The sequence below is a fragment of the Mauremys reevesii genome, linkage group 17, assembly GCF_016161935.1.
Source record: "Mauremys reevesii isolate NIE-2019 linkage group 17, ASM1616193v1, whole genome shotgun sequence".
NCBI classification, from domain to species: domain Eukaryota; kingdom Metazoa; phylum Chordata; order Testudines; family Geoemydidae; genus Mauremys; species Mauremys reevesii.
The window spans coordinates 2,162,233-2,188,882 of NC_052639.1; the positions used below are offsets into that span (position 1 = coordinate 2,162,233).

The 26,650-nt window shown below is 56.2% G+C and overlaps 2 protein-coding genes across 4 annotated transcripts in view; both read left to right on the top strand.

The window, feature by feature from the left end:
• Positions 1-26,650, top strand: part of LOC120385032 (alpha-2-macroglobulin-like protein 1) — a 218,429-nt gene that overhangs the window by 101,902 nt on the left and 89,877 nt on the right. The window lies entirely within an intron of this gene.
• LOC120385033 (alpha-2-macroglobulin-like protein 1) overlaps positions 5,853-26,650 on the top strand; it is a 34,100-nt gene continuing 13,302 nt past the window's right edge. The window contains 10 exon segments of the mRNA XM_039504111.1: positions 5,853-5,892; positions 17,593-17,698; positions 19,080-19,227; positions 19,775-20,000; positions 20,246-20,372; positions 20,910-21,031; positions 21,618-21,669; positions 22,268-22,342; positions 22,750-22,926; positions 26,161-26,242. Coding sequence (XP_039360045.1) covers positions 17,656-17,698; positions 19,080-19,227; positions 19,775-20,000; positions 20,246-20,372; positions 20,910-21,031; positions 21,618-21,669; positions 22,268-22,342; positions 22,750-22,926; positions 26,161-26,242 — 1,052 coding nt within the window. The 5' untranslated portion in view covers positions 5,853-5,892; positions 17,593-17,655.

A 26,650-nucleotide genomic window follows, 5' to 3' on the forward strand; every position in this document is an offset into this window, starting at 1 on the left:
CCGCCACTTGTCTTCTCATTAATATTTGGGGTGGGGTTTAGTTAGGAAGGTCGCCCCCTTCGGGCAGCTCAGCTCCGGGGCTGCCCCATTGCCGCTGTCGGGCTGCCCCATTGGAACCGCTGGGGTTTTCCATGTCACTCTTATGGATGCAGGGCAGGGGGCCATGGGGGTGAGCTCAGCCAGCAGCATCAGAGCCTGGCCTGCCCCGGCTGCATCCCTGTCCTGTGCTGCGTGCTCTGCACCCCGGCGAGCCTCATCGCTCTCTCTATCCCCCAGGGGCACTTCAAGCCGGTGGCTCACAGCTCTGTGTATGGGAGACTCTCTCCCCGTTATCCGGATGCCGATCGTAACCTGGAGCCCTTCTACTCCAAGAGCCAGAGTTTCCTGAAGATCCGCTGGCTGGGAGGAGGCTGCCCTGCGACCAGGCCCAGCAGCTCCAGGTGGATTACGTCATTGCTAGGGAGGCCCTGGAGAATGGGTCCAGGAGCCTGGAGTTCATCTTCCTGGTGAGCCCCAGCCTGGGAGACTAAAGAGTGTGTGTGTGTGTGTGTGTGTGTGTGTGTGTGTGTGTGTGTGTGAGTGTGAGAGAGAGAGAGAGAGAGAGAGAGAGAGAGCAAGCGCACAAGGTGCATGTGTGCACACATCTGTGAGCACGAGGTGCGGAGTCAGTGCTGTGACCCCACAGCAGAGCAGTGGGAAATCGAACAGTTCCTTTGAATTACAAGGGCCGGTCCTTTAGTGTCTGAAACGAAAAGTTTATTATAAGGAAAAAAGAAGGAACAAGAAGAGTGTTTTTAAATGGTAAAACAATCACATACACACAGAGACGTCAAAGTCCATAGATCAGGTTCTGGGCAGTACTGGTGAGTTGCTGGCTTGAAAGTCCTTCTGGAACAAATCCCCAGCTTGGATGGGTCATAGAATCATAGAATCTCAGGGTTGGAAGGGACCTCAGGAGGTCATCTAGTCCAACCCCCTGCTCAAAGCAGGACCAAACCCAACTAAATCATCCCAGCCAGGGCTTTGTCAAGCCTGACCTTAAAAACCTCTAAGGAAGGAGATTCCACCACCTCCCTAGGTAACCCATTCCAGTTCTTCACCACCCTACTAGTGAAAAAGTTTTTCCTAATGTCCAACCTAAACCTCCCATTCTGCAACTTGAGACCATTACTCCTTGTTCTGTCATCTTCTACCACTGAGAACAGTCTAGATCCATCCTCTTTGGAACCCCCTTTCAGGTAGTTGAAAGCAGCTATCAAATCCCCCCTCATTCTTCTCTTCTGCAGACTAAACAATCCCAGTTCCCTCAGCCTCTCCTCATAAGTCATGTGCTCCAGCCCCCTAATCATTTTTGTTGCCCTCCGCTGGACTCTCTCCAATTTTTCCACATCCTTCTTGTAGTGTGGGGCCCAAAACTGGACACAGTACTCCAAATGGGGCCTCACCAGTGCTCATCACATCCCTCGATCTGCTGGAAATACCCCTACTTATACAACCCAAAATGCCATTAGCCTTCTTGGCAACAAGGCCACACTGTTGACTCATATTCAGCTTTTCGTGCACCGTAACACCAACTTGCCCTTGGTGAATCCATGCTGACTGTTCCTGATCACTTTCCCCTCCTTTAAGTGGTTCAGAATTGATTCCTTGAGGACCTGTTCCATGATTTTTCCAGGGACTGAGGTGAGATTGACTGGCCTGTAGTTCCCTGGATCTTCCTTCTTCCCTTTTTTAAAGATGGGCACTACATTAGCCTTTTTCCAGTCATCCGTGACCTCCCCCGATCGCCATGATTTTTCAAAGATAATGGCCAATGGCTCTGCAATCTCATCGGCCAACTCCTTTAGCACCCTCGGATGCAGCGCATCCGGCCCCATGGACTTGTGCTCATCCAGCTTTTCTAAATAGTCCCGAACTACTTCTTTCTCCACAGAGAGCTGGTCACCTCCTCCCCATACCGTGCTGCAGAGTGCAGCTGTCTGGGAGCTGACCTTGTCTGTGAAGACAGAGGCAAAAAAAGCATTGAGTGCACTAGCTTTCTCCACATCCTCTGTCACTAGGTTCCCCCCTCATTCAGCAAGGGGCCCACACTTTCCTTGGCTTTCTTCTTGTTGCTAACATACCTGAAGAAACCCTTCTTGTTACTCCTAACATCTCCGGCTACCTGCAACTCCAAGTGTGATTTGGCCTTCCTAATTTCACACCTGCATGCCTGAGCAATACTTTTATACTCCTCCCTGGTTATTTGTCAAATCTTCCACTTCTTGTAAGCTGTTTTTTTGTGTTTAAGACGAGCAAGGATTTCACTGTTAAGCCAAGCTGGTCGCCTGCCATATTTACTTTTCTTCCTACACATCGGGATGGTTTGTTTCTGCAACCTCAATAAGGTTTCTTTAAAATACAGCCAGCTTTCCTCGACTCCTTTCCCCGTCATGTTATTCTCCCAGGGGACCTTGCCCATCAGTTCCCTGAGGGAGTCGAAGTCTGCTTTTCTGAAGTCCAGGGTCTCTGTTCTACTGCTCTCCTTTCTTCCTTGTGTCAGGATCCTGAACTCCACCATCTCATGGTCACTGCCTCCCAGGTTCCCATCCACTATTGCTTCCCCTACTATTTCTTCCCTATTTGTGAGCAGCAGGTCAAGAAGAGCTTTTCCCCTAATTGGTTCCTCCAGCACTTGCACCAGGAAATTGTCCCCTACACTTTCCAGAAACTTCCTGGATTGTCTGTGCACTGCTGTATTGCTCTCCCAGCAGATATCGGGGTGATTAAAGTCACCCATGAGAACCAGGGCCTGTGATCTAGCAACTTCTGTTAGTTGCTGGAAGAAAGCCTCGTCCACCTCATCCCCCTGGTCTGGTGGTCTGTAGCAGACTCCCACAACGACATTACCCTTGTTGTTCATACTTCTAAATTTAATCCAGAGACTCTCAGGTTTTTCTGCAGTTTCATACTGGAGCTCTGAGCAGTCATACTGCTCTCTTACATACAGCGCAACTCCACCACCTTTTCTGCCCTGCCTGTCCTTCCTGAACAGTTTATATCCATCCATGACAGTACTCCAATCATGTGAGTCATCCCACCAAGTCTCTGTTATTCCAATTATGTCATAATTCCTTGACTGTGCCAGGACTTCTAGTTCTCCCTGCTTGTTCCCCAGGCTTCTTGCATTTGTGTATAGGCATGTAAGATAACTCACTGATCGTCCTGGTGACCCAGTATGGGGCAGGAGCCCTCCCCTCTTGCACTCACCTACTTGTGCTTTCTCCCGATATCCCACTTCCCCACTTACCTCGGGGCTTTGGTCTCCTTCCCCCAGGTGAACCTAGTTTAAAGCCCTCCTCACTAGGTTAGCCAGCCTGGTTAGCCAGTCGTTCAGTCCTTTGTTCAGAGCTTCGTTTGTAGAAAGTTACTCCAGAGGGAAGAAGCAGGAATGGAGACAAAATGGAGAAGATGCAGCTGCCCTTTATATTCCTTTTGCCATGCGGCTGGTACTTCCTTTGTCCCAAACACAAGCTGCCCAGCACGTGGCATGGAAAAGCCTTAGAGTTCTCTGTCCACCAGCCTGCCCCTACGTGCCTTGCTGGCTCCTAAGCAGTATCCCTAGTTCCTGTCAATGGGGTCACTGTCAGGCTGATGACCCATGATGGGCCATCGAACAGGCTCGGCAGAGCTGATGCCAGTCTGTCTGGGGGTGTCACCCAGAACCACAGCCTGAGTTTTGAAATCCAGATGTACCATACAGACCTAGAGCACACTACAAAGGTGACACAAAGATAGAAACAAGATCCTCATACTTGGCAAATCGCACCATTTCCACAGACTCCTTCCATGGCATCTCTGGCCAGATTCCCTGCAATTTTATAATGTTGGTATCAACAATACCATAAAGTGTCTCCCAGACTCCACACAGCGTCACACAGCTCAGTGACTCCCGTCTCCTACTCCGCAGGTCGTGGCCAAGGGAGCCATCGCCAGGATCCTCCACAAGGGGCTGGACCTCAGGGAGGGGGCTGGTAAGTGGCGGGGGAGGGGTCTGTGCAGATAGGGGGTGCCCAGGGGTGACTGAGGATTGAGCCCCCTGAGCAGGGGCCGGGCTGGGGGAGGGGGCTCTGCTGGCTGGGCCTGACTTCCCCTGGGTGTTTCCCACCATCCCTAGGGCTGAAGGGCTCCTTCTCGGTGGAGCTGCCCATCGGCGCTGACCTGGCGCCCGCTGCCAAGGTGCTGGGTTACACGGTGCTGCCCGATGGCGAGATGGCTGCTGACCGCGCACGGCTGCAACTGGCCAAGTGCCTCCCGAACAAGGTGAGCCTGGGGCTCAGGGCAGAGGAGCCTCTGGGTGGGGGAATCGCTCCCTGCCCCATAACAGGAGCCCTGAGCAGGGGCATGGCTGGGTGCCCCCGGCCCCTCCCTTCCCAGCCTCACAGCAGCGCCAGGGTCGTTGCACCCCCATCCACCTCAATCACTCTGGGGTGTCTATGAATAACTGCAGCTCCCTGAGCCGTCCCACGGGGGCGCTGAATGAGCCTGGGCTGCCTCGACCCCCCACCGCCCGCCGGAACCCCCCCAGCCCCAGCCCTTCAGCCAGCCAGGCCTGGGCCGGAGTGCCACTCGGGGCCTGCCCCCCCCGCCCCCGCCCGGGCCTGTCTCCCCCTGCCCCGGGGGTCTCTCCCCTCCCCTGTGACGCGCTGTGCCTCGCCAGGTGAAGCTGGCCTTCTCGCAGGACCGGGCCCTGCCGGGCTCAGAGCTCCAGCTGCAGGTGCAGGCTGCCCCCGGGTCCCTGTGCGCCGTCCGCGCCGTGGATCAGAGTGTGCTGCTCATGAAGCCCGAGGCCGAGCTCAGCGTTGACACGGTGAGTCCAGAGCAGCTCGGCCGCTCGCCCGACCCCTCCCGACGAGTCCTTCCCCCTCACAGGGAGGGCGATGCACGGCCGCTGGGGGACACCCCTCGAGGCCACCTCTCCCAGTCTGAGGGCTGCTCCAATGGCACTTGTCACCCCCTAACTTTGGGGGGTCCCAGCTTGCCTTGCCTGTTCTCCCATCAGCCCTTGCAGTGCCCCCCTTCCTGAACCCCTCCCCCCAGCTCCGGCTGGGAACATGGAGCTCGGAGCTGAGATAATGGCTGGGGTAACCGGAGCTCGGTCTCCAGGGCAGAGCTGGTCCCCAGGGGCAGGAGCAGGTGAATTTCCTGCCCCCATGTACAGCAGGGGACAACTGGACAGGTGCATTGTGGGAGTTGTCCCTGCCCGGTTGACGATATGGAATCGCACTCAGCCCATGGCTGTCGCCTGCTGTCCAGGGGCTCATGGGCTCTGCACATGGCTAGTGGAGCCGCCCAAGCCCCGGGGGGCAGCAGGAGACAGGACTCGCTGGGCCGGGGCTTAGTCACCTATCCCTGTGAGCCGTGGCCCCGGGGCCAGCCATTTGCTGCCCCACGGCGAGAAGGCAGCTGCCCTCCCCTGCCGCATGTTCTCCCAGGGCGTTGGGAGCCGCGGGTCCCTCTCCTAGGGCTGTGGGGGGAGGTGCAGGCACAGATACCCACGTGGGGGATGGGGATGGGTGCTGGGCAGGGTAGGGGGAGGTGTCTTGGCTAGAGATGAGGCTGGGGCGAGAGCGGAGGTTGTGGGGTGATGTGTTAGTGGGAGGAGGGGCAGGAGCTGGCTCTGGGGTAGCTCGTGTCTTGGTTTCACGGCTGATGTCGTGTGTGTTTGTCTTTAGGTCTATAACCTGCTCCCGGATTTTCCCCAAGGAGACTATCCCGGCGCAGTGCGAGCTGGAGTCATGTGGTCCTTCGAGTCTAGTTCCTCACTGCTACGGCTTAGGTCCCAGGTGGAGGTGTCGCAGAGGGTCTAGCAGCCGGACTCCCACACTGGCTAACGCCTACAGCCTGTTTAAGGTAGGGTTGGGCCTGGTCAGACCTCACATTCCTTTGTAGCCTGAAAGGACTAAACTGGCTCCGATGTGCCCAGACCTGCTGGCATCCAGGGGCGAATCCCAGCAAACTCAGGCCTGGGATACACCTCCCCAGCCACCTTCAGACACGGCCCAGGCCCTGGGACAGATCCCCGGTGTATCCAGGGAGCAGGAACACCCCATCCTGCCCCACTCCTGGGCACAGGGATATTACCTGCGGGGCTGGCAGCACCACCTCCACTTACAGTTCTCTGGCACTTCCCGTTATAAGTTTTCAGTTCATGTAACTTTGTCAGACTGAAATGTTTGGGCCTGAAATTTCCCCAGTCGAGGGTTGGCCTCAAGCTGAACTTTCTGAGGCGTTTCAGCTAACACAGCTCAGCAGTTGCTCAGAAGGGGAGGTGGGGAAAAGACTCAGTTTTCCCATGATAAAATGAAGGTGTTTAATTGAGAAGCTCCCTGCCTGGGACCAGAGACTGGACCCTAGGCCAGGAAGTCGCCCTGGGGTCAGGGAGGTGCCCTTTGCTTTCCCCATGACATGCAGTCCACATTTGGCTGCATGGGAAACTCCTGGGAATGGCAGGACCCACATGCCCAGCAGAGGCTTGGAGTTTGGCAGCATTATTCTGCGAGGAATCCCTCTGCACCGCGCCTGCTCCATCCCCTCCTACGTGCCGACCGGCCTGCACGCACCTTCGTCACAGAGCGACTGAGCCTGCTCCAGCCTGGGCCACAGAGGCAGAGCAGGATTTTCCTGAAATGGTTCCTCCGGCCAGCAGGACTTGCGGTGGCCCCGGGTGGGAACGGAGCATCGGGAGATGGTGTCTCTGGTGCTCCCAGTGCTCCCCTGCCCGTCCCTGGCATCCTGGTGGAGGAGTAAACCACCTGTGTGAAATGTGTGGGGTGGGGGAGGGGATGGGTGCAGAGGAGGCACGGCGGGGGTGGGGTATGGCTGCAGAGGGGTAAGGAGGGGTGGGCGTACAGGTGCAGAGTGGGAAAGGAGGGGGTGGAGGATGGGTGCAGAGGGAGTAAGGAGGGTGGGAGGACAGGTGCAGAGTGGGAAAGGAGGGGTGGGGTATGGCTGCAGAGGGGTAAGGAGGGGTGGGCGGACAGGTGCAGAGTGGGAAAGGAGGGGTGGAGGATGGGTGCAGAGGGGTAAGGAAGGGGTGGGGATGGCACTTTGCCCCACCAGGGGAGGGATGGATGATGTCCTCCCAAAGCCCTCAGGCTGGGAGTCAGGAGACAGGGGCTCTGTCCCAGCTGGAAGCCACCTGAGTGAAATGTGCAAAGGGGGCAAGGAGTGGGTGGGGGGATGGGTGCAGAGGGGTAAGGAGGGGGATGGGTGCTGTCAGGGTTCCCTCTCCACTCCAAACTCTGGGGTACAGATGTGGGGACCTGCATGAAAGTCTCCCTAAGCTTATTTCTACCAGCTTAGGTTCAAACCTTCCCCAAGGCACAAATCCTTCCTTCACCTCGGACGGTATTGCTGCCACCACCAAGTGAGTTAGTACTTGGGAAGGGAGTTAGTATCTGGGAGTGGTGGCAGCAAAACCAGATCTAAGCTGGTAATTCAGTTTAGGGGAGCACATGCAGGTCCCCATATCTGTTCTCTAAAGTTCAGAGTGGGAAAGGAACCTTGACACCCGTCTACAGCACCACAGAAGTTCCCACGCTCATCTTGGGACTGACAATCTCCCGGGCCCCCAAAACGCCCTTCTTGGCACCGTTCCCATTCCCCGGTGGCTGGGAAGAAGCAAGCCCTGGGAGGACCCCCTGTTAGGTCAGTAGCAGTTGTTCTGGCCCCAACCGAGCAAGCCTCGAACCAGGCCTCTAAGGGACCGTGCAAGTGGAAGAGATCACATTACCTTCCACCCCGGATACCTTCGAGGCCACCAGAGGGCTCATTGAACCGATGGCTCCGGTGCCCCCGGTCCCAGCACCGCTCCGACCCAAGTTCGATACCATCCAAAGGTAAACTGGCGATGTTCGGACTGGAAGCCCTCAGACCAGCATCTCCATGCTGTGACGAAGTGAGACTGTTCTTAATGTTTCCTCTGAATACTGTGTGGGTGCCTCAGTTTCCCCTGTGCATTTCTTAAGTCTCCAGTGTGCATAAATGGCCGACACCCTGTATCCTGGCAACAAATGGCTGGGGCCCTTCCCCCTGCACGGGAATAGCTAAAGCTGAACAAAGATCAGGTGACCTCCTGGCCCAGGAAAGAGACAAACGCCAGAAGGGAGGGGCTGGAGGAGGTTTCAGTTTGGAGCTGGCCGGGGACGGGAAGTGAGGGCAGACGGATGTGTCTGCCTCACTGGGCCCCAGAATGGACCCGGCTGAGGGGTCCTGCTCTCTGTACCTACAAACTCTGTTTTAGACCGGGTTCCTGTCATCTAATAAACCTCTGTTTTACTGGCTGACTAAGAGTCACGTCTGACTGTGAAGTGGGAGTGCAGGACTCTCTGGCTTCCCCAGGATCCCGCCTGGGCAGACTCGCTGTGGGAAGCGCACGGAGGGGCAGAGGATGCTGAATGCTCCAAGGAGAGACTCAGGAAGGTGAAGTGGGCGAGTTTCTTGCCCTGGAGACAATCTGCTCCAAGGGAGAGGAGGCTCCCCAAAGTCCTGACTGGCTTTGTGGGGAGCAGTTCCAGAGCATCGCCCGGGGACTCCGTGACACATGCCACTTGGCATCCCAGCGCCGTTCCGAGTCCTGGCACCTCCCCAGGTATCGGTCAGACTCTCAGCACTGGTCCTGCAGTCCCGACCCTTGGAACATGGTCCCGCTCGAGGTCCAGGTTCAGACCGACGCAGTGTGGAACACCGATTCCCGCGTCGACTGTCGCCATGGCACCGGCCCACGGCCCGCCACCAATCTGCTTCATAGCACCACTCTCCATTGGCGCATCGCTCCCCATCACAGCACCGCCCTCCATCGCGGCACTGCTCTCCATCGTTGCACCAGTCACAGCGGGGGGGAGGGATAGCTCAGTGGTTTGAGCATTGGCCTGCTAAACCCAGGGTTGTGAGTTCAATCCTTGAGGAGGCCACTTAGGGATCTGGGGCAAAAAATTGGTCCTGCTAGTGAAGGCAGGGGGCTGGACTCGATGACCTTTCAAGGTCCCTTCCAGTTCTAGGAGATTGGTATATCTCCAATTATTACTAGAGCGGCACCACTCTCCGTCATCGCACCGCTCTCTGTCACGGCACCGATCATCAGCTCAACACCAGTTTCCATCACGGCACCGCTCATCAACACAGCACCACTCCTCATCGCGGCACCACTCTACGCCGCAGCACCAGTCACGGTCGCAACCAGCCTCTCGACGCCAATCCCCACATGACCCTCGCCTACCAAGGGACTCGGTGCCCCCTTTGCTGCATTCGCGCACCTCCCCTCCTTGGCCGTCACGATCTCAGTCTCCTTCCGGAAGGTCGGGGAGAGCTTCAGGGGTTTCGGACATCCCCTAGTCGGGCCCGGGAAGCCTTGGTTAAGACTCCCCAGCACCCAACTGGCAGCCCCAGTGGCAATTTTGGACCCCCTGGGCCCATCATCAGGCCCAGGACGCCCCAGTTGCCCAGCCATTGTCATGCTCGAATGCCTGATCTCCTGAGGTGACCATCAGCCACCTTCCTCCAGACCCAGACCAACCCGTGGAGTCAGCACCTGCGGTAGGAGCTACACCAGGCGCCCAAGAGGAGCTGCCCGTGGCTGACCAAGAGACTATCTCCGCACCGGCTCTTCCGGTGGAGTCATCTTCATCCTCCCCTGATGAGGCTGTGGCTGGCACGTCCACGTCTGGTCCACCTCCGATGGACTTTAAGGTCCTTCAGGAACTGCTAAGGCACTCGGCTCTTAATATGAACCTCCAAGTTGAGGAGGTTGTGGAGGAGGAGGACCCGATAGTGGACATTTTAGGCCCGGAAGGGCCTTCCAGGGTGGCCCTTCCCATGAATAAAATTATTCAAAACAATGCCAAGACTCTCTGGCAAACCCTGGCCTCCATCCCTCCCACAGCTAAAGGGGTAGAAAGAAAGTGCTTTGTCCCAACCAGGGGTTATGAATACCTTTTCACCCACCCTCCCTCATGCTCACTTGTGCTGGACGCAGTGAACGCCAAAGAAAGAGAAGGCCAACAGGGGCCTGTTCCCAAATCGAAGGATGTTAAACGGCTGGACATTTTGGGGAGAAAGGTTTATTCTACTGGGGTCTCCCGCTGCGGCTCGCTAACCAGCCGGCAATCCTCAGTAGGTACAATTTTAACTCTTGATCTGTGGTCCTCAAATTCCAAGATCTCCCAACAGAGGCTCGTACGGAACTGAGGAACATTGCTGAGGAGGGTAAATTGGTTGCTCGGACTTCCCTCCAAGGTTCCCTCGATGCTGCGGACGCGGCTGTGCATATCCTGGCGTTGGGAATTGCTATGCGGCGGAACGCCTGCCTCCAGTCTTTGGGGTTCCTGCCTGAGGTTCAGCACACCATCCAGGACCTCCCCTTCGACGGTCAGGGCCTGTTTGCAGAGCAAACCGATTCCCGTTTACATACCTTAACAGACACAAGAAACACTATTAAATCCTTAGGTATTCATACCTCAGCTAACCAAAGGAAGCCATTTAAACCCCAGGCCACCCAGCAACGCCTCTTCCCATCTAGACCCAGGCAGGACTTTTCTCGTCAAAGAAATAGATACTCTCGATGCAGACCCTCTTGTCCCCCTTACAGACAGGGTCAAGGACGGTCCAAGCCACCCCTGAGCCCCAAAGCGCCCGTTTTGAAGGTGCGCCCGAGGACGGACTACCCAGCTCTCCCCCCGGACAATTATCCCTTCCTGAACCATCTATCCCGTTTCTACCATGCCTGGTCTCATATTAAATCGGACGGTTGGGTCCTCCACACGGTGCAGATGGGATATTCTATCCATTTCCGTTCCATCCCACCCTCCCACTCCCCTTCCCCGTCTCTCTTCAGGGACCTTTCTCATGAGCAACTCCTCGACCAGGAGGTTCAATCCCTCCTTGCCCTGGGGGCAGTGGAGGAAGTTCCTCAGGAGTTCAGGGGCAAGGGATTCTACCCCCGCTATTTCCTTGTCCCCACGGCAAAGGGAGGCCTAAGACCCATTCTGGACCTCAGGGAGCTCAACAAGTACATCGTCAACATGAAGTTCCGTATGGTCTCTTTAACCACTATCATTCCCTCACTGGATCCAGGAGACTGGTATGCCGCACTCAATATGAAAGACACGTACTTTCACACTTCGATTACTCTGACGCCCAGAGGTTTCCTCTGTTTCATGGTGGGCAAGACACGCTGTCAGTTCACAGCCCTCCAGTATGGCTTGTGCACAGCCCCTTGCGTCTTTACCAAGTGCATGGCGGTCATGGCAGCTTTTCTTCGCCGACACCATGTGCACATCTTTCCATACCTCGACGACTGGCTTATACGGGGACGGTCTCACCAACATGTCCAGTCTCAGGTACAAATTATGCTATAGCAGGCATAATTACCAGCCTTTCCAAGTTTCTCACCACCACAGCAAGGCAGTGCCTCAGGTTGCTGCTGTACCTACGTGGTGCAGCACGCCAGGCTAAGACTCAGGCCTCTACAGACATGGTTGGCGTCAGCCTACCGACTGGTACGCGACAGTCTAGAAATGGTCCTCACGGTCCTCACGGTCCCGAAGTGCACACTCGACTCCCTGCGATGGTGGCTGAATCCTCGGATGGTGGGTGCTGGGGTCCCGTTCCATCCTCCTCAACCCACCTTGACTCTGGTTACAGACGCATCTGCCCTGGGTTGGGGGGCCCACCTCGGCGGCCTGTCAACACAGGGCATATGGAATGAAAGTGAGCTGTTGTTGCACATCAACATCAGAGAGCTGAGCGCGATCCACCTTGCGTGCCAAGCCTTTCTTCCCCACTTGCGGGGCCACTGCGTAGCAGTCCTAACAGACAACACCACGGCCATGTTCTACCTGAACAAGCAAGGCAGAGCCCAGTCATTGCCACTCTGCCAAGAAGCCCTCCTTCTGTGGGACTTCTGCTTAGCCCACTCCATCAACCTTCAGGCCTCGTACCTGCCGGGTGTCCAGAACATCCTGGCGGACAGCTTGAGCAGGCGTTTTCTTACACACGAATGGTCGATACGTCCAGATATCATTCCATTTTCCATACCTGGGGGTTTACCTGAGTTGACTTGTTCGCTTTGCGGACCAACAGGAAGTGCCCAGCTTTCTGTTTCTTCCAGGGTCACAGTCCGGGCTTGAGAGCGGACACCTTCCAGATCACGTGGTCAGGCACAATTGCTTTATGCCTTCCCACCATTCCCGCTGGTCCACAAGGTGCTCCTCAAGCTCCGCCGGGACAAGGCAGATGTCATACTGGTAGCCCCTGCCTGACCATGCCAGTGTTGGTACCCTGTCCTGTTGGACCTGTCAATTCAGACTCCCCTACGTTTCCCTCTCAGCTCTGACCTCATCTCTCAGAACCACAGTCATCTCCTGCACCCGGACCTTCAGTCGCTCCACCTCACGGGCCTGGAGGATCCGTGGCTGAACCTGGCTGAACGCACCTGTTCGGACTCGGTAAGGTGGGTGCTTCTCGAAAGTCACAAGCTTACCTAGTGTCGACTAGGCTTACCTACGAGGCCAAGTGGAAGAGGTTTTCCAGCTGGTGCGCTCAGTGGCAGGTGCTCCCGCTCTAGGCTCTGATTCCGTGCATCTTGGACTACCTGATGTTCTTAAAGGACCAGCACCTAGCCTTTGGATCCCTTAAGGATCACCTCGCGGTCATCTCTGCATTTCACCCAGGCGTGGCCGAGCGCTCAGTGTTTGCACACCTGGTCATGCAGCGTTTCCTCAAAGGCCTGGAGAAAATCCATTCTCCAACGAAGCCACCCATGCCTGCATGGGACCTTAACTTGGTCCTCTCCTGCCTTATGGGCCCTTCTTTCGAACCACTGGCCTCCTGCTCACTTCTCTATCTCTCCTGGAAGGTTGCCTTCCTAGTGGCCATCATTTCCGCACGTCAGGTGTCCGAACTACGGGCTCTCACATGTGAACCGCCCTATACTGTTTTTCATAAAGATAAAGTTCAACTAAGACCTCACCCGGCCTTTCTGCCAAAAGTGGTGTCCCACTTTCATGTGAGCCAGGATATCTTCCTACCGGTTTTCTAAACAAAACCGCATGCTGACCTTCGGGAACAGCGTCTCCATTCTCTGGACATCAGAAGGGCACTTGCCTTCTATATAGACTGAACAAAGCCCTTCTGTAAAACAACCCAGTTGTTTGTCGCCATCGCGGAATGGATGAAAGGCACCTGGTCTCCTCTCAGTGAATATCATCGTGGATCACCGGGTGTATTCATGCTTGCTACAACTTGGCAAATGTCCCTCTGCCTGCTGTCACGGCTCACTCCACGAGAGCTCAGGCGTCATCAGCTGCCTTTCTGGCACACATTCCTCTCCAGGAAATCTGCAGGGCTGCCACATGGGCCTCGGTTCACACATTCACATCCCACTAGGCCATCTTCCAGCACTCTCGGGATGATTCAGCCTTTGGCAGAGCAATCCTCCAATCTGCGGTTCCTTGACTCCAACCCCACTTCTGAGGTAAGGCTTGGGAGTCACCTAACTGGAATTGATATGAGCAATCACTCGAAGAAGAAAAAACGGTTTCTTACCTTTCTTCTTGTTGTTCTTCGAGATGTGTTGCTCATATCTATTCCATTCCCACCCACCTTCCTCTCTGTCAGAGTAGCCGGCAAGAAGGAACTGAATGGGGGTCGGGCCGGCAGGGGCTTATATGGATCGCCATATCAGTGCCACTCCAGGGGGCTCCCAAGCCGGCCTGATGGGTAGCTGCTAGGGTAAAAGTTTCCGACATCCATGCACGTGGCGCGCACACACACCTAACTGGAATAGATATGAGCAACACATCTCAAAGAACAACAGTTACAGAAAGGTAAGTAACCGGTTTTTTGCAATAGGAAAGACAGATCTTCCACCATTCCAATTAGGACTCTATCAGAGTCCATCCGCGGTGCAGTTCCTACTGTTGCCACCAGGGTGCTGTGCACCGAAGCGCTCGGCGCTGCATCTTGGCACAGTGCTGGAGGTTGAGGGCTAAGAGCTGCCTCCATGAGGAGCTGTCGCAGATGAAAGTCCCGCACATTTTTAGTCCGGGGCCGGAAACCTTTGCAGATCCTGCACTTCTCAGTCTGATGAGATTTCCCCCAGACACTTTAGGCAAGAGTCATGGGGGTCACCCATTGGCATGGGCTTGGAGCAGGACGCGCAGGGTTTAAAGCCTGGAGCCCAAGCTACCGATGGGGAGGAGGGAAGAACCCTACTAATCCACTAGAACTATTTACACTATAACTAGAGTGGAGAGCAGCAAAGCTGAACTCCACAGATCCAATGACCATCATGGGCGGTAAGAAGGAACTGAGTGGGCGCTGGGTCAGCCGGGGTATATATCCGGTGCCATAAAGGTGCCGCTCCAGGGGGCTCCACAGCCGACCCACTGGGTGTTGCCAGGGTAAATTTTCTCCAACGAGCGTGCACGCGGCGCGCACACACCTAATTGGAATGGATATGAGCAACATATCTCGAAGAACAACAGCTACAAAGGTGAGTAACTGTCTTTTTCTTTTGAACCTCACTTTCCGTCATCGTAGCCTTCCTGTGCTCAGCCTAGCCTAACCCGAGAGCTAGAAAGAAAAAAAACAAACCCAACTTGTGAATTCCCTTGTTATAACTTAACTCCTCTGCCTCCAGGCAAAGAAAAAAACTCCAGCTGCTCTCTGCTTTAAAAAAAAAAAAAAAGTCCTTAAAAAAAAAAACCTCCCTGGTTTACAATCAGCCAAAAGAAACAATGTTTTTAAAATCCTGAGGTCTGTGCTTCTGGTTCAAAATGATCCCATGGTGCTGCCACCATGTCAGGGTTCCCTCCCCACTCTGAACTCTGGGGTACAGATGTGGGGACCCGCATGAAAGACCCCCTAAGCTTATTTCTACCAACTTAGGTTCAGAACTTCCCCAAGGCACAAATCCTTCCTTGTCCTTGGACGGTATTGTTGTGAGTTAGACAAAGATTCAGGAAAAGGACCACTTGGAGTTCCTGTTTCCCCACAATATCCCCCCTTTCCTGGGGAGGCTTGACAATAATCTACCAACCAGTAGGTTAACCGAGTGAGCACAGACCAACCCTTTGGTTTTTAGGACACTAAAAACCAATCAGGTTTTTAAAAGAAAAACTTTATTATAAAGAAAAAAGTAAAAGAAGCACCTCTGTAAAATCAGGATGGAAGGTAATTTTACAGGGTAATAAAAAGAGTTAAAACACAGAGGATTCCCCTCTAGGCTCAACTTCAAACTTAGGAAAACCAGGAATAAACCTCCCTCTTAGCATAGGGAAAATTCACAAGCTAAAACAAAAGATAATCTAACACAATTCCTTGCTATTACTTACAATTTTTGTAATCTTAGATGCTTATTTTCAGGTAGGGTTTTAGGAGATGTTTTTTTCCTGCCCTGGTCCCTCTCCCCACAGATTTGAAAGTATCTTCTTCCCTTATTGGTCCTTTTGGTCAGGTACCAAACAGGTTATTTGAGCTTCTTAACCCCTTACAGGTAAAGGAGGAATTTTATGCTACCCTTAGCTGTATGTTTATGACGGGTGCGGAGGGTGATGGCATCTTGCCCCGCCAGAGGGAGGGATGGACGACATCCTCCCAAAGCCCTCAGGGGGCCCTGGAGTCAGGAGACCGGGGCTCTGTCCCAGCTGGGGATTGCTCTGAGTGTTGGCAGCCTCCCCAGGGCCTGAGCCCAGTCAGACGGCCATAGTGGAATGGGCTAGGACCTGCCCTCCCCCTGCCAGCGCCCATCCAGTGGGCGTACTGCCCATGGCACCCAGCACCGCGCGCACCGCGGCATCTCGGGGCTGCCCAGTGGCCAAGTCACTTCCCAGAACTGTTCCCAGGTGGGCGGGGGCTGGGTTCTGGGTACCAGGGGACCAGACAGATGCTGCCATGGGCGGGTGCTGCACATTGCAGGGGGGTGGCAGCTCTGCTTGAGCGGAGGTTGAGTGTCGCTGGCTGATTAAAGAGGAGTGTCTGAGTGCTCTGACATCCACAGCCTGGCCTGAGATTTGCTGTGCCTCATGCAGGGCAGGGTGGGGCTAGTGGGCTACATGTGGGGTCATTTGAGTGGGGGGGGCCAAGATACAGCCCCCCTCATGAAACGGGTTTACACGACCGCCCGGTTCTCATCATGCTGTTTGCCCTGATGGGGGGTGGGTGACCTGAATGGAGGCCCCAGAGAGTGGGAGGCACATGTGCAGCCAGGCTGGGGCTCCGTGGAGCCAGCGGGTTTGCAGGCAGTCAGGTGTCACAGTGACCGAGGGGCGCTGGGGGACGTGCTGTGGCCCGTGAATCTCCAGGGTGCCCACGGGCTGTGAGTTCAGGCCCCACCCGGGGCAGGTTTCAGAGGCTGCAGGTTCCGCCCGTTGCCTCCGCTCTGCAGCGGCTCCGTTTGGCAGTTTTGCCCGAGACCGAAATCTGGGGTTGAGGGCGACGTTTTCAAGGGCTATAAGAGCCACGTGCAGACGCTGCCGTTCCTGCAGAGGGTTGCCAAGAAAATGAGCATCGAGCAGAGGGAAGGGCAAAGCCTCCAGCACCCGGTTAGGAGAATCCCAGCAGGCTCCTCAGAGCTGGACTGAGGCAGCCTGGACCCTTCGAGGTTGACGGGCCCCTCTCCTGCCCCAGCTGCACCCAGCGCAGTGAGCACAGCCGCAGCCTCACAGCAATTCCCATCATGTCCCACAGCCAAGGGCCCCTTCTCAGTCATTCGTCCCGTCCACTGCCCATGGCGCCACCTCCGGCACCTTCCCCATGGGCAGTGCCAGCTCCTGGGCAGAGCTGAGGCTGGGCTGGGGTGGCACCTCCCTTAACTCTTCATTGCCTGGTGTTCAGCGGGGCAGGATGAGGGGCTCACCCCAGTCCAGAAGGGCAGGGGCACCGCTGGGCAACCTGCAGTCTGCGCCCAGGACAATTCGGGGCGTTTAACAGACAGTCACACATGCCCCTGCCCCCGAGAGCTCCCAGGCTGACCGGCAAAGGGAGGGAAGCGACTAGAGAGGAGACGGGACCTGCCCACGTGGGCCGCGAAGGTAGGAACAGAACCCAGGTGTCCTGACTCCCAGCCCAGTATCCCAGCCTCCGGCCCACGCTGCCTGTCATGGGGCACAGCGAGGAGTCCTGGGATCCAGCTGCTGGAACCGTCAGCAGGAGAACGGCCCGACAGTGTGATGTGTGAGGCTGGAATCGTCTCCTGGATGAGGCCCCCTCGCTTGGGACTTTTAGTGCTAAAACCAAACCCCCAGGAAGAAGTGCTGTAAGGATCAGCCCTGCCCTGGCCCCGGGGGACGAGGGGGTGGAGAGATGAGCCGATGGGTCTTTCCCCTCTCTGTTCTCTGTGGCTCAGTGCCTCAGTTTCCCCATATGTAAAATACTGGTTCTGCCCCTTTGCAAAGCAGTTGCAGGGTGCTGGGCAGCAGCCGAGTCTCTGTGAATTCTGCTCCTGTGTTGCTGTCTTGCTGTGTGACCTTGGGCAGTAACAACAGGCATCACACCACCTCTGGTGCTTTCGCTGCTCCTCATGCATTTACCTCCGTCTTCCTTCTCTCCCAGGATGCGGCTTTGAAAATTCTCACCAACACCAATGCCAAGCAGCCCTGTGAACATGGACTCTCAATGGACTTTTATTATGACTCTGAATTCGGATACCACACAGTAGGTCAGTGGGGCTGGGAGCTTCCATCCCCCTTGATCAGCAATTCCAAATGCCCTCTCTGCCCTGTGAGGGGAGACGCATGGGCTCGTGGCTCAGGCCTGGGACCTGGGTTCTAACACTGTCCTTGTCAGTTCCATTGTTCTCAGTGAGGTGGAGGGTGGGGGTTTCTCCATGGTTCTCAAAGAAGCCGAGGGTGAGAGTTTGTCCCTTATTTTCAAAGGGGCAGGGCCCAGGGTGGGAGGTTTTCTCCAGTGTATTCAGTGGGGGCTGGGTACACATAATCATCTGACCAGGGCCGGCTCTAGGCATTTCGCCGCCCAAGCACAGCAGTCAGGCTGCGTTCGGCAGCTTGCCTGCAGGAGGTCCACCGAAGCCACGGGACCAGCGGACCTCCCGCAGGCAAGCCGCCGAAGGCAGCCTGCCTGCCGCCCCAGCAGCGACCGGCAGAGTGCCCCCGGCGGCTTGCTGCCCCAAGCACGCACTTGGCGTCCTGGGGCCTGGAGCCAGCCCTGCATCTGACTCTTCCAATTCAACTCTGCTCCTCCTCCTTTGGCTGGAACTCTTTGCCAGAGGATGTTGTGAAGGCCAAGGCTATAACAGGGTTCAAAAAAGAATTAGAAAAATTCATGAAGCACAGGTCCATCAACAACTGTTAGCCAGGCTGGGCAGGGACAGTGTCCCTAGCCTCTGTTTGCCAGAAGCTGGGAATGGGCAACGGGAGATGGATCACTAGATAAGTCCCTGTTCTGTTCATTCCCTCTGGGGCACCTGGCTCTGGCCACTGTCAGCAGACAGGATACTGGGCTAGATGGACTTTTGGTCTGACCCGGTAGAGCCGTTCTTATGTTCTTACTTTCACAGAGACCAACGGCTTTTCTAGCTCCAGCCCCATGTGCTGCCCTGGGATCTGAGAGTCAAGCTGGGTGTTATGGAGGAGATCACATGGGGTCCTGCAATGCCCACTCGTGCTCGGTGGTTGCGGTAGAAACACACTGAGCCTCTCTAGGCCTCTATGTTCCAGCTGCTCAGTGCGGCTAATGATTTGACCTGCCTGGCTAGCGGCTCTTTGTGCAGGGCTCTGGGAGTGCAACGTACCTTTAACGCTGCTCGGGGCAGAGCTGGGACTGAGCTCAGGGCTCCCTGGCTCCTGCCCACGTGCTGAGTCCACCAGTGTGTGCTGCATGTAGGACACCCCCAACCCGACCCCTCCAGCCCCAACCCTGCCAGCAGGGGTCAGTTCTTAGAGCTCCCAGGGGCCACATGCAGCCCCCGAAATGTCTCCAAACACCGAGACTTTGCAGGTGCAAACACACGTGAATCATCGTCTGGATTTGCCCCAATACTGTGTGGGGCTCCCTCAACCCCCCCTTAGTATCTTTTCTAGACATGATCCCTGAGGCAGAAAGTGTGGATAGTGAAGCAGGGACCCCAGCGATCAATGGCCTGCTAGCACCAGGACCCAGCACCCAGGAGGAGGCAGCGCCACGTGTGTACTTCCCAGAGACGTGGCTGTGGGACCTGGTGCCTGTGGGGTGAGTGAGGAGCTGTCACAGACCGTCCCTGCAGAGTGGCCTCCAGGCCAGACCCTGGAAAGCAGCAGCTCCCAGAGGTGGCGTAGTGGTGGGGGAGGGCCGGCTGTCCGTGTGGGGCTGGTTCCTGCGCCCTGTTGCCAGTAGAGAGGAACCCAGCACAGCAGTGGGGAATTGAAGGTGGCACATGGGGTACAGGTGGGAGGAGCCGGGGATCCCGAGCAGGGGGAACTGAGGCTGACCCCAGGAATAGCCCCTGACAGGGATACGTGTCCGGCTGCGGAAGGGGGGATCCCCATCCCGTGGGACATTGAGCCCAGCCCGGAGAGCCCCGGGGAAGGGAAGGATCCTACGCTAGCTGGCGTGGGGCGGAAGAGGGGAGGAGATGGGGGCACTGACAGCCCTTCCCCTCTCTGCTGTCTGGGATTGGCCTGTTTCTGGCCCCAGCCCAGCAGAGGGTCGGGCAGGGACGTCTCCGGTGGCCATGCTCGTGGGCGCTTCCCAGGGGGCGGCCGCGTGTCTGACGCTGTTTGTTTCCGTCCCGGCGCAGCGAGGGGGGCACCAAGGACGTCCCAGTCTCGGTGCCCGACACCATCACGGAGTGGAAAGCTGGGATGTTCTGCACGGCGGAGCTGGGCTTTGGGCTCTCGCCCACGGCCACCTTCAGGGCCTTCAAACCCTTCTTTGTGGAGCTGGCCTTGCCGTACTCCGTGATCCGGGGAGAGGCCTTCGCCCTAAAGGCCACCGTCTTCAACTACCTGCGGCAGTGCATCAAGGTGAGCGCCGCCCGGGGCTGGGCTGTGGGGGCTGCTGGGGCCAGTGACCTGGGGCTGGGGGGCTGGGCAGCGGCGCAGGCCGGCGAGTGGCACCGGCAGTCACTGGCCCTGACCCTGTGACCACTGGGGTCAGCACATCGCGGTGAGGGGGCCTGATCCCCAGAGGCGTCACGTCTCGGCTGGAGCTGGCGCGTGTGAGCGCGTCCCCCACAGCCCTAAGGGGGTTCTCGTGTTGGGCCCCACAGGTGCGGGTGACGCTGGCAGAGTCTGCGCAGTTCCAGGTGCAGGCGGGCGAGGACGGCGCCTACACCAGCTGCCTCTGTGCAGACGAAGGGAAAACCTTCCAGTGGGAGGTGACGGCGAGCAGCCTGGGTAAGGGGCGATGGGGGCTCTGTGCTGGAGGGGAGGGGCAGGGAAGGGGGGGCTCTGCACAGTGGCGGGGGTCAGAGAAGGGGTGCTGGAGCCTTCACACTAGGGAGGCAGGTAGGGGCCTTCGGAGGCTCTGCGTGGGGGACAGACGGGTAAGGGGCATTGGAGGCTCTGTGCTGGCAGTGAGGAGGAGGGCGCAGGATGGGGTCACTCAGGGCTTGGTTCCAAGCGGAGTGGATGAGAAGAGCTGTCGGGGGGGCGGGCTGAGAGGATGCCCCAGCAGTGAAACCTCTTACGTCCTAATCACCATTTCCCACAGTCACTTCCCTCCGTCCTTCCCTTCCCCTCTGGCCTTCTCTCTCTTTTCTCCCCATTCCCTCTCACACTCTCTCTTCATTTTCTTTCTTTTACTACTATTCTCTCCCTACTTCACCACCCTTCCCCTTCAAGTATCCTCCCATCCTCGGACCCGGGCTCCTCTCTGCCTCGGGCAGGGGCGCTGGTCTGTCTAACAGGGGCGTCTCCCGGCTTGCTCTGCAGGGGAGGTGAACTTCACCGTCAGCGCCGAGGCTCTGCACACCGAGGAGCTGTGCGGCAACGAGCTGGCCGTGGTGCCGGCCCAGGGGCGAGTGGACACTGTGATAAAGCCCCTGCTGGTCCAGGTCAGTGTCGGTCGGGGCCTCTGGGCAGAGCGGAGGGAGATCCGGGGCCTGGGTCTCACCCCCTGGTGGCCGTGGGCCGAGTCTGCACTTGTGATTGTTCTTTGTCCTGCCACAGAAATTAATGTCCCAGCACCGCACCGTCCACGTCCTGGACCCCGACCTGCACTGCCCCGTCACGCGGTCCCATGCCAGCGAGATCAGGGAGCTGGCGGGAGAGTCCGGGGGCAGACAGAGACGGGGGTTAGCCCAAGGGGGGTGGCTGAGTGTGACACACGGGAGGGCTCGAGGCGGCTGAGAGTGACACACGGGAGGGCTCGAGGGGGCGGAGGGAACTAGCAGAGGGAAGCTCCGTGCTGAAGAGGAGGAAGCCGCGAGATCTGCTGGGCTGGGAACAGTCTCCCCGGGGAAGGGATGGGAGCCCCATTGCTGGGGCGCTGAGAGCTGGATGTGCCCGAGCCCCACAGCACGGGCTGTAGGGGATGATCCTGCCCTGGCTAGCGGCACTGGCTGACCCAGCAGGCCCTGTCAGGCTGTGACGTGCACGGTCCCTTCTCCTGACCTTCTGTCTGATGCTCCTTCCCCACAGCCGGGGGGGATCCTGGAGGAGAAGGTGCACAGCTCCCTGCTCTGCCAGGAAGGTAGGTTCCCAGCGCCTGTGCGGGGCTCAGTGGGTGTCACTAACGCGGGGAGTCTCTTTGCTGCGGCACGTCAGTGATGGCTGAGCCACTGGATGGCCCAGCTAGGGGCACAGGAGCTGCCAGGCTGGACCGGACCAGGGGGCATCCAGGTCAATGTCCTGCCTGGGACAGGGTCCAGGCCCAGCTGCCCAGGGAAGATGCACCCCCTAGTGGGCAGTTATGGAATCGTTTGCCGTGGGCCGAAGGCTCGAGCACGTCCGGCTCCTGCTCCCGAGTCTCACTGGGCCCCTTTTGCGCCAGCTCCTCTCCCCTGCAGCCTGGCCCCCGTGTGTACGATGCTCCCTGCAGAGTTCGTCACACTGGCTCTCTGGGGTTAGGAGAGGGACCGAGTGCTATAGGCAGGTCCCCCGCTGAGATCCCCCAGCCCTCGCCCTCAAGGGCACGTGTGTGCCACGGCCGGGGGAGCTGGGAATGAGAGAGGGGCTGTGACTGGGCAACAGCCCCGGACGGTGAGGAATGGAGGGATCTGATTGGCTGGAGGCAGGGGCAGGTTCCCAACAGGCCTTTAACGGTGTGTCTTTGCCTTTGTGTTACGCAGCCTCCGAAGAAATCTCCTTGCAGCTGCCTGCGAACGTCCTGGCGGGGTCCGAGCGGGCCCACGTGACTATTCTGGGTAAGGAATTCCCCTGCCCCATCCCTGCCAGGGCATGGTGCCCTTTGCCAGCCAGCCCGTCTGTGGCCCAGCGCTCTGATCAGAGAGGCCGGGGCATCACGGATGGAAAAGACCAATGAGGTCTAGTGGGTGTCTGGTACCGGGGCAGGACTGGTCCCTGTAGTCTGTGCTCCAGGGCCTCGACCCCAGCGAGGGGCAATAGACTCATGCAGTGAAGCCATGAAGCTGTGCCAGGGCATTGGCGTCTTGGCCATTCATCACCACGTATCCACGTAACCCCACCAGGCCTGAATAAAATGGGGGTTCTGGGCCCCCCAATGCCAGGGCTCCATTGGTGTGGTGTAAGGGACAGGGCAGCTGTTGTGCAGCCTGGTAATTCTCTGCTCCCCCAACTCCCTTGGTGCCAGGAGACATAATGGGCACGGCTCTGCAGAACATAGACCGCCTGCTGGCCATGCCCTACGGCTGCGGGGAGCAGAACATGGTCCGGTTTGCTCCCAACATCTACATCCAGCAGTACCTGGAGAAGAGCGGGCAGCTGAGCCCAGAGATCAGAGACAAAGCCAAGGGTTTCCTCCAGAGCGGTGAGTGTCCTCCCACTCCTGCACCCCCGGGAATGGCGGGGCCTTGCGAGGGTGTCACGGAGTCCCTGGGCGATGCTCTGGGACTGCTCCCCACAAAGCCAGTCAGGACTTTGGGGAGCCTCCTCTCCCTTGGAGCAGACTCTCTGCAGGGCAAGAAGCTCACACGGCTTCACCTCCTGGGTCTGTCCTTGGAGCATTCAGCATCCTCTGCCCCTCTGTGCGCTTCCCACAGCGAGTCAGCCCAGGTGGGGTACTGGGGAAAGCCAGAGGATCGTGCACCCCTACTTCACAGTCAGACGTGGCTCTCAGCAAGCCAGTAAAACAGAAGGTTTATTTAGATGACAGGAACACAGGTCTTGACGGTACAGACAACAGGACCCCCTTTAGTTAGGTCCATCTGGGGCCTGCAGGGAGGCCACAGCCCCGTTGGGAAGCCCAAGCCCCATCGGGGCTCCCCTCCATATCCCAGCCAGCTTCAAATTGAAACTCCCTCCAGCCTCTCACTCAGCCTCACTCAGTCTTTTAAAAGACTTCCTTTAAAAAGTGGAAGTCAAATCCTAGTGATGCAAATAGAAAGGAGCACAAACACTGCCAAGTTAAGTGCAAGAGTGTAATAAGAAAAGCCAAAGAGGAGTTTGAAGAACGGATATCCAAAAACTCCAAGGGTAATAACAAAATGTTTTTTAAGTACATCAGAAGTAGGAAGCCTGCTAAACAACCAGTGGGGCCCCTTGACGATCGAAATACAAAAGGAGTGCTTAAAGACGATAAAGTCATTGCGGAGAAACTAAATGGATTCTTTGCTTCAGTCTTCACGGCTGAGGATGTTAGGGAGATTCCCAAACCTGAGCTGGCTTTTGTAGGTGACAAATCTGAGGAACTGTCACAGATTGAAGTGTCACTAGAGGAGGTTTTGAAATTAATTGATAAACTCAACCTTAACAAGTCACCGGGACCCGATGGCATTCACCCAAGAGTTCTGAAAGAACTCAAATGTGAAGTTGCGGAACTATTAACTAAGGTTTGTAACGTGTCCTTTAAATCGGCTTCGGTATCCAATGACTGGAAGTTAGCTAATGTAACGCCAATATTTAAAAAGGGCTCTAGGGGTGATCCCGGCAATTACAGACAGGTAAGTCTAACGTCGGTACCGGGCAAATTAGTCGAAACAATAGTTAAGAATAAAATTGTCAGACACATAGAAAAACATAAACTGTTGAGCAATAGTCAACATGGTTTCTGTAAAGGGAAATCGTGTCTTACTAATCTATTAAAGTTCTTTGAAGGGGTCAACAAACATGTGGACAAGGGGGATCCGGAGGACATAGTGTACTTAGATTTCCAGAAAGCCTTTGACAAGGTCCCTCATCAAAGGCTCTTACGTAAATTAAGCTGTCATGGGATAAAAGGGAAGGTCCTTTCATGGATTGAGAACTGGTTAAAGGACAGGGAACAAAGGGTAGGAATTAATGGTAAATTCTCAGAATGGAGAGGGATAACTAGTGGTGTTCCCCAAGGGTCAGTCCTCGGACCAATCCTATTCAATTTATTCATAAATGATCTGGAGAAAGGGGTGAACAGTGAGGTGGCAAAGTTTGCAGATGATACTAAACTGCTCAAGATAGTTAAGACCAAAGCAGATTGTGAAGAACTTCAAAAAGATCTCACAAAACTAAGTGATTGGGCAACAAAATGGCAAATGAAATTTAATGTGGATAAATGTAAAGTAATGCACAGTGGAAAAAATAACCCCAACTATACATACAACATGATGGGGGCTAATTTAGCTACAACGAGTCAAGAAAAAGATCTTGGAGTCATCGTGGATAGTTCTCTGAAGATGTCCACGCAGTGTGCAGAGGCGGTCAAAAAAGCAAACAGGATGTTAGGAATGATTAAAAAGGGGATAGAGAATAAGACTGAGAATATATTATTGCCCTTATATAAATCCATGGTACGCCCACATCTCGAATACTGTGTACAGATGTGGTCTCCTCACCTCAAAAAAGATATTCTAGCACTAGAAAAGGTTCAGAAAAGGGCAACTAAAATGATTAGGGGTTTGGAGAGAGTCCCATATGAGGAGAGATTAAAGAGGCTAGGTCTCTTCAGCTTGAAAAAGAAGATTAAAGGGGGATATGATAGAGATATATAAAATCATGAGTGATGTTGAGAAAGTGGATAAGGAAAAGTTATTTACTTATTCCCATAATACAAGAACTAGGGGTCACCAAATGAAATTAATAGGCAGCACGTTTAAAACAAATAAAAGGAAGTTCTTCTTCACGCAGCGCACAGTCAACTTGTGGAACTCTTTACCTGAGGAGGTTGTGAAGGCTAGGACTATAACAATGTTTAAAAGGGGACTGGATAAATTCATGGTGGCTAAGTCCATAAATGGCTATTAGCTAGGATGGGTAAGAATGGTGTCCCTAGCCTCTGTTCATCAGAGGATGGAGATGGATGGCAGGAGAGAAATCACTTGATCATTGCCTGTTGGGTTCACTCCCTCTGGGGCACCTGGCATTGGCCACTGTTGGTGGACAGATACTGGGCTAGATGGACCTTTGGTCTGACCCGGTACAGCCGTTCTTATGTTCTCCCCCCAGCTCCTCCCCCAGCCTTTGTCCTTTGTCCAGTTTCCCAGGCAGAGGTGTTACCTGGCCTCCAACCCTCCTCCTCGGTTCTCAGGTTACATGCTCAGGTATCCTCCCTTCCCCAGAACAGGTCGTCCCAGCACAACTCCCCTGCAACCTTCCCCGGTCAATACTCCCCACTCGGCATTCACATAACACATCGAGAACATTCCCACTTCGTCACATCGGGCCCTGTCCATGCCACCTCTGGGGCCTGAGTTCCAGTCCAGCCCCAGATCAGGGCCCTGGCTGGCTCTGGGGGTCAGGGAATGAGATCCTTGGCCTTTCTTCTCTGAGGCCCAGGTCATAAGGACTGTTAGACTCAGGGTTCAGGGAACCGGAGAGGAGCCCTTTCCCCTCTAGGGGGCGCTGGTTGGGATCCAGCCCCAGGTCGGGGCGCTAGAGCATTTGGGGGATCGGGGCCCTATTCAGCCTTAACTCCATCCCCCTATTCAAACCGACCCCTGGAATCTCTGAGTCTCAGTGCCGTGGGGGAGGGGAGGGCTAGCGGGCCCCACGGGGTGCAGGCTTGGGGGTGGATTCTAGCCCCTGGGGGTGAGCGGATCCAGAACTCGCTGTCTCTCTCCCATCCCCACAGGCTACCAGCGTGAGCTGCTCTATAAGCACGACGACGGCTCTTACAGCGCCTTTGGGGAGAGCGACGCCACGGGCAACACCTGGTGAGGGGCCGCACGGCACGGGCGAGTCAGGGCTCTGGGTGGGCAGGGCCTACCGGGCTGCAGCCTGACCCCCAGCCCCACTGCTATTCCAGTCCTGCTCCCCACACAGCTCTGCCCCTCGTACTCACTCCAACCCTCCACCCCCCTGTCACGGAGTATGGGGGAGTCAGGCCCTGTACCCCTCTTCCTGGGACTCACAGTGACTCTCAGCCAGCCAGTAAAACAGAAGGTTTATTGGACAACAGGAATGCAGGCTACAGCAGAGCTTGTGGGCACAACCAGGACCCCTCAATCTGGTCCTTCTGGGGGTGCAGGAAGCTTAGTCCCCAGCTTGGGATTCCCTGAATTCCACCACCCAGCCCAAAACCGAAACTGAACTAACTCCCTCCAGCAGGCTCCTTACTTTGT